This window comes from Trachypithecus francoisi, unplaced genomic scaffold, assembly GCF_009764315.1.
Source record: "Trachypithecus francoisi isolate TF-2019V2 unplaced genomic scaffold, Tfra_2.0 Lachesis_group4, whole genome shotgun sequence".
NCBI lineage: Eukaryota > Metazoa > Chordata > Mammalia > Primates > Cercopithecidae > Trachypithecus > Trachypithecus francoisi.
This window is the reverse complement of record NW_022681469.1, coordinates 51520145-51533673: the sequence shown is the minus strand read 5'-3', so window position 1 is coordinate 51533673 and position 13529 is coordinate 51520145. Positions and strand designations below refer to the sequence as shown.

At 42.4% G+C, this 13529-nt stretch overlaps 1 protein-coding gene across 1 annotated transcript in view; it reads right to left on the bottom strand.

Moving 5' to 3' along the window:
• Window positions 1–350: 350 nt before the first annotated feature.
• Window positions 351–13529, bottom strand: part of LAMB4 (laminin subunit beta 4) — a 69946-nt gene continuing 56767 nt past the window's right edge. Inside the window, exons 18-23 of the mRNA XM_033193300.1 lie at window positions 7954–8131; window positions 6052–6195; window positions 4403–4634; window positions 3813–3970; window positions 1827–2051; window positions 351–1059 (exon numbers count right to left, since the gene is read on the bottom strand). Coding sequence (XP_033049191.1) covers window positions 815–1059; window positions 1827–2051; window positions 3813–3970; window positions 4403–4634; window positions 6052–6195; window positions 7954–8131 — 1182 coding nt within the window. The 3' untranslated portion in view covers window positions 351–814. The remainder of the gene's footprint in view (window positions 1060–1826; window positions 2052–3812; window positions 3971–4402; window positions 4635–6051; window positions 6196–7953; window positions 8132–13529) is intronic.

Below are 13529 nucleotides of genomic sequence, written 5' to 3'. Positions count from 1 at the left end.
TTTGCTCCTGGTACACATGCCTACATTCTTTTTTTTTTTTTTTTTTTTTGTTGAGACGGAGTCTTGCTCTGTCGCCCAGGCTGGAGTGCAGTGGCCGGATCTCAGCTCACTGCAAGCTCCGCCTCCCGGGTTTACGCCATTCTCCTGCCTCAGCCTCCCGAGTAGCTGGGACTACAGGCGCCCGCCACCTCGCCCGGCTAGTTTTTTGTATTTTTAGTAGAGACGGGGTTTCACTGTGTTCGCCAGGATGGTCTCGATCTCCTGACCTCGTGATCCGCCCGTCTCGGCCTCCCAAAGTGCTGGGATTACAGGCTTGAGCCACCGCGCCCGGCCTATGCCTACATTCTTAAGACATGATTGATGCCAGTCTGGAAGTCAAGAAGACTTCTTATTTTACCGATATGTAAAGCAATTGGTGAGCAATAGGAAACAACAGCTCAGTTTTTTAAATGGACTTGTGGGTTTTGAAGGTATCTGTTTATTTTCATTCTGATTAATAATCTCTTCTGATTAACTATTTCTTAGGTCTTCCCTATGATTACACGTATGAAATAGTGAAAGGTGAGGTTGATGTCTGTGTTCCATTGTGTATGAATTCTGACTTCTTCAGTCACAGAGAGAAAACTGAAGTAGGCAAAGCTGAACTTTGAGATTCTCATTCTCTTTTTTTGGTTTTCATTCCTTGATAGAAGCTGACTCCATCCCCTGTAAGGCCAATCCTGTTTAAATGCACGAATTAACAACAGTACATAAAAGAAACTTTCTTTACACATTTAGAAACCATGTCTCACTATCAATCCTTACTCTGAGTGCACTAGTAAGTTTTAAAGTATCTTGCCTGGTCACAGTGGCTACTTTGAGAGGTCCTAGGGTCACAGTCACATGACTGACATCCTCTGCCACGAATCAGATTCCAGTATCCATCAGCACAACGATCACAGGCCAGGCCTGTGACATTTGGCAGACAAGGACATGCACCAGTGACAGGGTCACAGAGGCAAGCTCCCCCACCAGGGGCACACTCCGCGGGACTCACGCCAGAAGCATGGCAGGAGCATCCTGGGATGATAAAACCATCATCAGAGGTAAATTCAATGATAAATCTGGCATTTAGCAAACCATACAAAGAGCATTTTAGACCTGGATGTATCATTTCTCCAAGGGGCTCAAAGAACAAACACCTTATAATAGTAAGTAATTTACCGAAGAATCTAAGTAGGTTGAACACATTTAATGGTTTCCGATCTCCCCAAATGGCAAGTTCATGTGGTGGAACTTGTGCCAAGAGCTCACAGTTAGGATGCCTAAAAATCTTATTTTTCCCTCAAGCCACTCACCAAAGTTCCATTTATTTAAATGACTTGAAAACAATGGTTCACTTATACATTACAGTCACTTGACGAGTTTGTTACAATGCAGATTCCTGGGCTTCACTCCCAGAGATTCTGACTCAGTGGGTTTGAAGTATAGCCTAGGAATATGCATGTTAATACACCTCACCTCCCCACTGCTCTGGCACTGGTGAACTGCAGACTAAACTCTGAGAAACAACGCTTTGAATCCACGAGGACAGGTATTTCAGGCAACAGACACAAAAGGCAAACTAACAACACTAGTGAGAACATTGTGGCTGCATCTGAGAATACTAGTGGTTGCATTGCACTAATTTCTGTTGATGAGTTCAGTACAACAGCCCTGTCACCTAGTGGGTGCTGCTTTTGCGTGCTGGGACTGGCCTAACTGAAATGAGCATGGGAGAGTTGACAACACACTTACAAGCTGTCACTCAGCTGACACATTTCGCCCCGGGAGTTTTGCAGACTTACTTCTGCAGGTCTGATTGAGGGCTGATCCATAGTGACCTGGTTTGCAGAGCTGGCAGTTTGCACCCTGAGTGTTGTGCAAACATCGAAGGCACTCCCCTGTTACCCGGCTGCAGGACTCTGGATCGGTTACATCTATATTGTTGTTGCAGGGACATGGTTGGCAAGGTGCTCCTGAAATTCTTGGATTTCCATAGAAACCAGTAGAGCATTCTCCACACTGAGTACCTGAAAGACAGGGGGAGGAAAAGGAATGGGGTGAGGTGTCAGTGTTGGGAGAGAGGAGGAGATCTATGTCCTAAATAGAAAACTATTGGGCTCCTCAAGGAATAATGAGAAATCCCACATTCCGGGTGAATAAGGAAAAGTGTTCTAAGTAAAACAAAACCTTCATTTTCATTATTATTCATTTAGAGAACAAAATAATTATTTGGCACTCAAAAGTGTTTGGTGGAGAATGGATTCCAGGCTTTCTTCAAATACCATGGAGCTGTGGGCTCAGGATTTCTAGATCCTTATATAATCAGCATCACACTAGCGTGCCCCAGGACCCAAGACTAATCTCAGCCCCTGTTCTTCTGGGGCAACCCACTCTCAGGTGATCCTAGAGTCACCTAAGGTGAAAATAAAGCAGGCCTGAAGGGAAAGTCCCAAACAGCAATAGCCGTCACTTCTAGAAGTGAAGATGAGCAAGAGCAGTTTTCATGACATATGAGCCCTTGAGGGTGTTTCTATTAAGCAGTCTGGAGGAACCACTTTTCTCTTCAACACTCTTTACCCTTGCAACCATGAGATGACTGCAGCTTTTTAGGTGCCCAAACTGTGGCTCCACTCTCCACATTTTGGTTCATCCCACTTGGAAATATTCATTTAGCCCAAATGTGGTCTCAGTTCTTAAAAACTGACCAAACACACCAAACTGTGCATGGAAAAGAGGCTGCAAGGGAAGAGGTGAGAATTAACTGTTGACCTTAGATGTAACAAATGAGGGGCAAATCAGGCATGTAATTTATTATCATGATGGTAATTATCATTAATATTGCCATATGTTCTACATATCATTAAATCAAATAGACTTCATAAGTTACCTTCTTGTTTGTAGTAAACATTCACACTCATGTTTAAATACCTTTTTTTTTTTTTCAATTTAGAGAGAGGGTCTTGCTCTGTTGCACAGGCCCCAGGCTGGAGTGTAGTGGCATAATCAGAGCTCATTGTAACCATGAACTCCTGGGCTCAAGTGATCCTCTTGCCTCAGTCTCCCCAGTACCTAGGACTACAGATGCAATCCATCATGTCTAGCTAATTTTTAAAATTTCTTTGTGGAGACAGGGTCTTGCTTTGTGGCCCAGGCTGGTCTTGAATTCCTGGCCTCAAGTAATCCTCCCTCACCCGCTTCCCAGCCTTCCAAAGTACTGGGATTACAAGTGTGAGCCACTGTGCCTAGCCCTCTTAAAGTCTTTAACATTTTTAATTGTGCAAGAGATACATGTTTTGAATTAAGACTTATGTGATGTCTGTAGAATGCCCAAATATTGTTTCAAGATATCTGAAAAAATTAGTAATGTCTATGAAATATCAAATTGAATATTTGAAATTATGCAAAGAAGCATTTGACTAATTCCATTTATTTTTTAGTTGCTTGTTATATATAGTATATATGCTACTTTATCACATTTATATCTTACTTAACATATGATAATTTTATTTTAAATAAATTAATTGATTTGGTCTCATTTGGTCAATTAATTTTCTAGAACATTATTTGCAAACAATTATAGCTCAGTGGCCAATGAGTTTTAATTGTCATTGGTTTGTGAATCATTCAAATTCTTTGTTCAATAAAGCAGCAATTTATCACATTGTGTCTTCTTACCATTTCTGCACCACACATTTGTCCAAGATAGATAAGTCATGAATATATGATCATTTTACAGATTATAGTGTGGGATAAAGAGAAAAAATTGCATCAAGCACTATAACACATACCCGTATAACCTTGAAGACAATTGCAGATTACATCTGAGCTCCACAGACTCTGATAACAGGAATGGGCAAAATACTGATTGCTTGAGGGATCATCTGGACACAGGCAAGGACGACAGGGCTGTCCTGAAGAAGGATTTCCATAGTAACCATCAATACACCTGTCAAGACAATTTCCTTTCACCAAAATGTTCCCAGGAAAAGATCACATTAGCCAATGAGGATTTGCTATGCTTTAAAACAGTGCAACTCTGAAAACTGAGTATTTTAGAAGACATTCATTTGCCCTGCAAAACGACTTTTGGTTTCAAATCAAAAGTCTCAAGGCATGGTCAATTAAACTCTATGTAATAGCACTCAATTTACATGTCATATTTGAGGAACATAGAAAGTAACATGCCAGGCAAATGTGTGTTATTGATTTAATCCAACATTTTCTGGCTCGTAAGATGATTTTGAAGGGTGAGAAAACAATGATCTCCCCCACCTTTAACAGTCCTCCCTCCCGCACTTCTCTACTCAATGGACCTCCATTAGGCGACTGGAACAAAGTATCAAAAACCTGAAAATTAAAGTGCATATGAATTCCATACCTTTCACAGTTTCTGCCAGTTGTAAAGCCTCCACAATTGAAGCATGACCCCGTCTCAGGATCACAAAGTTCAGCAAACCCATTACAAGGGCAAGGGCGACAGCTGGGAAATCCAAAGTAGCCTGCCAGGCAGCGATCACAGCGGCGGCCAGATACCTCTCCATGGCAGGGGCACTGCCCTGTTACTAGGTCACACACAGTGTCCTCTGATCCTTGAGGATGGCAGTGACATGCTGGATAAAGCAAAGAGAAGTATGCTGGGGCGGGGATGAGTGGTGTGTGGTGGTGAAAGAGTTACAGTGCTGGTGTTGCATTTCCTGTCCCAAGCCGGGTGAACCAAGTAAGAATGTAACGTGCTTAGGACAGAGTTTATAATGAGTTCCAGGTAAACGTTAAATAACAACTCACTGAGTCACTGGATAAACAGTATGTTGTGAACAATTGGGTCTTATGAACATTTGTTGTTTATACAGAGAAACCAAACAAGTAACATGTTTTTAACGACTTAAACTTCCATATATCTTAGGTATATTAATAAAACCTCTAGTATTAATATTATAGTATTAATATAGTATATATAAATACTATACTATAATAATGGTATAGTATTAATATAACCTCTAGATTATAAACCATGTAAGAACCCATCTTAACACGGTCAGAGTTTTCTTTTTCCTAGACGAGATGGGAGAGGCCCGATCCTTTTCTGATAAATTGTTGAATCCCTTGAGCCAATCTTCCCTGTGCCAAAATGTGATGCCAGTTTATTTGATAGGGTGGCGCATGGAAGAAATGTTTGTTCCTTTGTCTAGATCCCTTTGTGTATCTCAGGCATTTTGAAACTTTTTTTTTTAAAAGAAAAGAAAGCAATGATGGGTCCAGTGATGGGCTGGGTAGGCGGCCACGCCCAAGCAGTGCCCAGGAAGGGGAACCATCTCTCTGAATTATGACGGAAAAGATATGTTTCCCTACTTGGAAAGGAAATTAACCTACCTGTAGGTTTTCATGTTTCCTAAGGTAGGAATCTGAGGGAACAGTATTTTCACTAATGATTTACACTGTGAAGAGAGAACTATATACCTGAACATTATAGCCATGAGAGCTGGATTGCCAGCTGCAGATGAAGCCCCATCTAAACCCTTATCAATGAGTGACTTATGAACTGAGTTACAAGGCTGTTTGCAAACCTCGCATCAGAAAGGGTGATACCCTCATTGGGAGAAGTCTTGTCTGTGGTGGCAGCATTGTCCATTTCTTGACTCCCCAGTCGTATCATTGTTTTAGCCTTTCCAGCCACTGGGCTCGTGAGCTAGATCCTCAAGCTGGCTTTGCCAGCTCCCTTCATGGTGCTCCACATTTTACCTTAACCATCCATTTGATACAGACTGCAAACTTCCAGAGGCATGGACTATGCCTTGTTCATTACTCTCAGTTCCTAATGCAGCTCTGCCTACAGTCAGGGCCCATTGATGAATGGATGAATGAAGTGTAGCAAAAAAATGTTCAGTATATTTTATCTACATAGATAGTCTGAATAATGTAGTCAAGTTTCTAATCTCCTCCCCTTAAAAACTCCCCCCATAACTTTGCCTGCTGTCAAAATGTCAAGACTGTGAGCAAGTGTTTCCCCTGGTGTGTTTTGCTACGTACGGTGACAGCCATGATGCCCCAAACCATAGCTTCCGGTTGAGCACCTATCACAGCAGCGCCCGACCACAAGAGGTTTACACTGGCACTGGCCTCCAAGTCGGCTGCAGCTGGATCCGACTGAGCCCTGGGGGTGACACTTGCAGGCTGCAAGGAACAAAGGAAGGGAGGTAGAAATGAATGAAGAGGCAGAGAAGCACCTCACCTTATTAGTAGCTATAGTTTCCCTCTCCCTCATTAAAGACCTCTTTAACACTCAACTCCCTCATCTGTTAAACAGGGATAATATAAGATCTGCCTTGTGGGACTGTTGTATGGATAAAAGGAAATAAGGTCTGTGAAGTACTTAGAACAGTGCTGGTACATAGGGTGCTCAATTAACATTACTTAACAAGTTAATAGACTTAAAATTGGTTTTAAATAATTATTCTAATGTAATTAATACTATTGGCACTTTTTTTTTTTTTTTTTTTTTTTTTGAGACGGAGTCTCGCTCTGTCGTCCGGGCTGGAGTGCAGTGGCCGGATCTCAGCTCACTGCAAGCTCCGCCTCCCGGGTTTACACCATTCTCCTGCCTCAGCCTCCGGAGTGGCTGGGACTACAGGCGCCCGCCACCTCACCCGGCTAGTTTTTTTGTATTTTTTTTAGTAGAGACGGGGTTCTTAATATTTCAATTCCTGATGTTCTACATTGGTGCTGAATTTTACCTACTATTTTATTTATTTTTTAGAGACAAGGTCTCACTCTGTTACTGGAGTAGTGTGATCTTAGCTCACTGCAGCCTTGAATTCCGGGGCTTAAGCAATCCTCCTGCCTCAGCCTCCCATGTAGCTAGGGCTACAGGTATCTGCCACCATACCCCTTACTAGTTTTTTGTTTGTTTGTGTTTTGTTTTTTTGAGACTGAGTCTCGTTCTATGGCCCAGGCTGGAGTGCAGTAGTGTGATCTTGGCTCACTGCTACCTCTGCCTCCCCAGTTCAAGTGATTTTCATGCCTCAGTCCCCTGAGTAGCTATGATTACAGGCACGCACCATCACACCTGGCTAATTTTTGTATTTTTAGTAGAGATAGTCTGTCACCATTTTGGCCAGGCTGGTCTTGAACTCTTGACCTCAAACAATCTGCCTGCCTCGGCCTCCCAAAGTGCTGGAATTACAGGTGTGAGCCACCATGACCAGCCCCCCTTACTAGTTTTTTATTTCCCCCTATTCCATATATTTCATGAGATGGTGGGTACCCTGAACTCATAGCTCTGTCCTAAGGGAAAAAGCATTTGCCTGACATTCAGGAAGCCTTGACTCTCACTGTAGCTGTCACTCTATAGCCACGCTTCTCAACTGAAGGATGATTTTGTCCCTCAGGTGACATTTGACAAAGTTTGGAGACATTTTTGGATGTCACAACTAGGGGAGGGCAGTACTGGTATAAGATCTGTAGGGCTGCTGTTAAACACCTGATAGTGCATAGGGCAGGCCCCTGCAGCAAAGAATTATCCAGCTCAAAATTTTAGTAGTGCTGAGGGAGAAAAACCCTTCCATAGCTAAATGAAATGGGCAAGTTACATACAGATTTTGGGCTCCAATATGCTCATTTATTAAATGAATATTTTGGGATTAAAGAAGATGTCTGGAGTTCCTTCCAGCCCTAGAATTCCAAATGAATATTTTAGGACCCTTGTTCCAGCCATCTAGCCTACGAATGCTGCTGCAAAGCTTCTCTTTTACACACTCACTGTACTGTGCATTATGATTCCAACACATCAGCAGACCGCTCTGTGTATCTAATTATTGAGTGATGGATATTTTGGTTGTTGTTTGGAGTGGATGCTAACATAAATTGATTTGCTCTAAAAAGCATTTGTATGGATGTCAGTGCTTCAGTAGAGCTCATTAAACAGATACATACCCACAGCCCCATCATGCAGCTTGGCGGACAGGCTGATGATCAGCCTTTCACAGGCACCCGGGAGCACTTGAGGTCCCACTGCTGAGGCAATTTCAACACAGTTGTGAAGCTGATACTCATCTAAGTCCTGCTTGCTGCAGAAATTCTCCAATGAATTGATTTGGGGAATAAGGCCAAGCTTTTGAAAGAATGCAAAAAGACTTAACATTCAAACTATCTGCTGTGTAAGATTCTACTTATATATAAAAAAAATTAGATGTATGAAAATAATGGTTGAAAGAAGACTCAACTCAATCCTTTAAGCTGGTTAGGACTGAAGACTTTTAAGATTTTCAATTTATTTAAGATATCTTTAAATATTTATATTTCTGGACTTGTGGCAAAGAAAAAAAATAAGCCTTTATCTTTTTACTGTCATATTTTTTACTTGCTAATATGTTTGCCTAGATTTGAAAGAGTAATAACATCAAGTTGGTCATTTTGAACAACTAGTGTTAAAAGCAGCCGTGAAAGTGGGTTTTAATTCAGCAGGCAAAGTCTGGAGACTAAACCTGTGCACAGATACATCTCCTCTAGTCTTCTTTTTGCTTTATCCATCCTGAAACTAGTTTCCATAGCCCTTTACTTCAACCCTCTTCAGTCTTTCCCTAATTGTCCTTTGACACACCCAGCTAGTGGCATCACAACCCTAGATGACCAGAGCTGACCCTTCGACAACACAGGTTTGAACTGTACAGGTCCCTTCTATGTGGATTTTATTCCGCCTGTACTACTCCAAGACATCAAGGCCAAGCCCTCCTCTTCCTCCTCCTCCTCAGCCTACTCAGCGTGCAGATGAAGAGGATGAAGACCTTTGTAATGATCCACTTCCACTTAATGAATATAAACATTTTCTCTTCCTTGTGATTTTCTTAATAACGCATTTTTTTCTAGCTTACTTTATTGTAGGATATAGTATATACTACACATACAAAATATATATTAATTGGCTGTATGTTATTGGTAAGGCTTTCAGTCAACAGTGGGCAATTAGTATTTAAGTTTTTGGGGAGTATAAAATCATATGTAGGTGTCTGACTGCATGGGGGTTGACGCCCCTAACCCCCGAGTTGTTAAAAAGTCAACTGTATTTACCAATGTCTCCTCTTTCTGCTGCACTCTGAGCACATGCCGTTACCTCCTTACTACACAGAGGAAACAGACCCCAGCAAAAGGCCTGGAGGTTCCTACTACCTGCCTCCCAAATTCCAGGTTCTCAAGTCTTACCACCCATCCATGACATTTAGTGCTCAAAAAAGAAGAGGTATTGGAGTGGAAGAGGTATCCCATTGGTAAATCCTCTAACCTCACAAAACTCTTCTGCAAATTATGCTTTTCTTTGCTCTCTTCCTCTCAACTCACATTTAAATGTGCTCAAGTGTCTCCCATCTGTAAAATCACCTCCTCGATTGCACATATTCCTCTTGCCACTGCCCTGTCTCTGCCCTTTGACTTCTTGATAGCCAAATTTCTTAAACAATCATTTCTTTGCCATCACCCCTGCCTCATCTCCCGTTCACCCTTCAAAACAATGCAATACTTCTCCCCTACCCCATCCCTAAATGTTAGAGTTCCTCAGGGTTCTCTCATCAGCCCCCTCCTAACTCCACACCTACTTCCTAGGTGATCTTGGCCACACTGGGCCACCGTCTAAATGGGTGCCAGCATCTGAATTTACTTCTCCTGCACCCCTGTCAGTCATGGGCTCCAGATCTGCACTGATATCTAATGCCTATTAGTTGCCCCACAGGCACTGCAAAACAAACATGCCTGAACTCCACTTTCCTTTCTGTGCTTATTCTTGGTAAACAATGCCACCATCTGCCAAGTTGCTCAGTGGAGAAAACTGAGGGAGGTCATCTTTGACACCTGCCTCTTTGCTATCAACTCTCTTGCCTAATGCACGTCCCCCACACATCAAATCACAAGCCTGGCCAATTCCTCCTCTTAGATGTTTCTAGGGTGCATTTATGGCTCTTTGTTCCCCTGCCACTTCCCTAATTCAGGCCACCTGGATGATTATAGTGGCAACCCAACAGATGGCCCAGTGTCCACTCTTGCCACAACCAATCAATTTTCTACACTAAAGTCAGAGTGATCCTTTTAAATGCCGTTTGTCCAGATAATCTCCTTCTTAAAACTTTCCAGTGGCTTCCCATTGCCTCACGATAAAAATCTGAACTTATTTTTTTTTTCATTTTGCTATGCTCCTCCTGCTCATCCTGCTCATCCTCCCATGGTCCTGAATATGGGAGGTACTGCCCCTTTAGGGAGCATTTTGGAAATTCGTGGAGGTGGTTTTAGTTGTCACAGCAATAGAGTGATGTTTATTACAGGCATTTAGCAGGTCACGGTCAGAAACGTGGGACATTCTCACAAAATGGCCCCTACAGCTTTTGAAAGTTCCACTGGATATTCATGAAGGAGAAAACCCTGTTTATAGTTTGAGTTGAGAACCTAACTCTATGTTTTTTAAACATGTTTACAACACACCTGCTTTCATGGCTGTCTCCCCTGCAGTGATTCTATCTATGTGAGCATCTTCCTACTTCATTGCATATTCTGGTGTATTCATGCCTGTACATGCACATATTGAAGTCTGATGATTTATTTATCCATTACTTTCCTTTTGTTTTTCTTTGTATTAACATTAGCATATTACATTGATGTTATTTGGAAGTCATGTGTGCAGGTAGGCTATAGTGCCTATGAATTTCATTTCAGGATGGTAAGGAATGTTAGAAAATATTTATAATAAAAATATTTGTAATAGTTAAAAAAGGGGGCATGGGGTTGGGTCAGATGAGGCTGAGAACCACTGCGAGAGTCACACTGAGCTTTTTGGGTCTGTGCCCTGTCACAGTTCCCAGGACCTCTAACCCCATGCTCTCATTGCCTGGTTGTCTGCGTCTCCCCTTTAGTGAATAAGAACCGGGGTGGCAGGGATAGTGCATGTTTTGTTTACGCCTATGCCTACCACAGTGTCTAATTTATAGTAGGTGCTTCATAAAAATTTGTTCAGTAAAGAATATTTACAGGTCTACTACTGTATTCTTAAGTTGATATGAAAATGACTCTGTGCTCTCCAAACACAAACCAAGTGGGGAGAAATGAAGAAGAAAGTCAGATAGGCTGGGGCTGGGGATGAGGGCAGCCAACCAGAGATTATTGACAGCTCTTCGTCTGAGCCATTGAGAGTTGGCCATTCTGGGAACTAAGAAGATGGACCAGATGACAAGAGTCCCTGTCAGCTATACGATATATATATATATATATTTTTAGATGGAGTCTTGCTCTGCCACCCAGGTCTGGAGTACAGTGGTGTGATCTCGGCTCACTGAAACCTCTGCCCCCGGGTTCAAGTGATTCTCCTGCCTTGCCTCAGCCTCCCCAAGTAGCTGTGACTACAGGCAAATGCCATCATGCCCAGCTAATTTTTGTAATTTTAGTAGAGACGTGGTTTTGCCATGTTGGCCAGGCTGATCTCGAACTCCTTATGTCAGGTGATCTGCCCACCTCAGCCTCCCAAAGTGCTGGGATTACAGGCATCAGCCACCGCACCTGGCCATGGATTTTGTAATGACATGATTCACTTCTTCTACTAGAAACTTTTAAGGACTTTACATTTACCAAGTATATTCCATTCCATGGTTTAAAAAGAAGAATGGCAGTTTTATATTCTAGAATGCCTAATATATTTTTTACTCTAAACACAGTTTTATAAATGCACATACCATGTAATCTGGGTAACTGAAAACAAATTTCAGTGATCTCACAGTGCTTGCCAAACAAAAGGCATTTATGCAGAAGGAGCACCGTGGTTAAACAAAGGTTTCCTTTGACCAAAGGTAATGTCCCCTGGTCTTAGATGCAAATGTTAATCTGGCTGCAGAAAAGAATCAACTTTGAAAGGGCTGCATCCCAAGCAGTCAAGTATCTTATCTTCCCACAGCAACAAAATTGGTTGTATGGCATTAATCATGTTAGTCAGTAACAACAAAATGTGCAAGGACTTTCTCCTCCTGGACATTTTGGGTCAGAGACCACAGTGCACACTGTAGGTGCCCGGCTTAGGTCTGCCTTGGCAGGCTGGTGTACTCATCCTGTAGCGGGTGTGACACTGGCTCCTTAAGCCTCACAGCTGTTCCCTTCTTCAGAAAACTGCACTCAGCCACCTGGTCCAGGGGTCTATGCACTCACGGTGGGGCGGATGGTGGTGGTGATGAACCTGTAGCTGGGCATATATAAGGCACCCCTTTGCCTCCAGGGAGGTTCAACTGTGTGGTGCAATCCAGGCTCCAGAGCTCCAGGTGGGATCAGCCTGAGGCCACACTTCAGTGGAGATCACATCCTTGCTTGGTTCCTTCTCCTGTCCTCCCCTATTTTCCTCACTCCTCTCCTCTCAGGAACACACCCTCAGTAAATCACATCAACCTGAGTCCCTGTCTCAGCTTCCGCTTTAGGGAATCTGACCTAAAACAAGTCTGGGCCTCTTCCAAGATTTCTGACAGTTACCAATTATGGGTTATTCTCTTAACTTTTATTCATGCTTCAGGTTTTCCAGAGTTATATGTAAGAGAATGAGTGATTGAAAACTAATCGAATCCAATATTTTATTTTCTTTATTTTTTTGAGACAGAGTCTGGCTCTGTCACCCAGGCTGGATTGCAGTGGCATGATCTCATCGCAACCTCTGCCTCCCAGGTTCAAGCGATTCTTGTGTCTCAACCTCCTGAGTAGCTGGGACCACAGGCATGTGCTATCACACCTGACTAAGTTTTGTATTTTCAATAGAGACGGGATTTCACCACGTTGCCTAGTTTGATCTTGAATACCTGGCCTCAAGTGGTCTGCTTGCCTCAGTCTCCTAAAGTGCTGGGATTATGGGTGTGAACCACCATGCCCCGCCTAAATGCAATATTTTAAAATTAATTCCAAATTATTTACTTATTGCATCTATCAAACATCATTGTAATGATTTTATATACAAGTATTTCTTCTGTATTAGGCTGAGAATTATTTTTTAATAAGGAACCATATTTTACACCCCAGGACCAGCATACTTCCTGGCCCATATATACTCAGTGAATGAGTGGATAATTTAGATGAATACCTTTAGTACAGCATCAAGTGATAACCTTTGGAATTTACAAAGTTTAGAAATATTTAGGACATAGATTTAAAAATCAAGGTATATTGGCTGTTATAAATTTGAGTTTCCTGATTATTATAATAACAGTAATATCCCTTAGTGATCTAGAACTTCATTAGTTTCTTCCTTTTTAATTTGCTAGGGTTCCCATTTTTTGGCATTTTCTCCCCAAATTAAACCTATCGGATTTGATTTTCTTTTTTTTTTTTTCTTTTTTTTTTTTTTGAGACGGAGTCTTGCTCTGCCACCCAGGCTGGAGTGCAGTGGCCGGATCTCAGCTCACTGCAAGCTCCGCCTCCCGGGTTTACGCCATTCTCCTGCCTCAGCCTCCCGAGTAGCTGGAACTACAGGCGCCCGCCTCGTCGCCCGGCTAGTTTTTTGTATT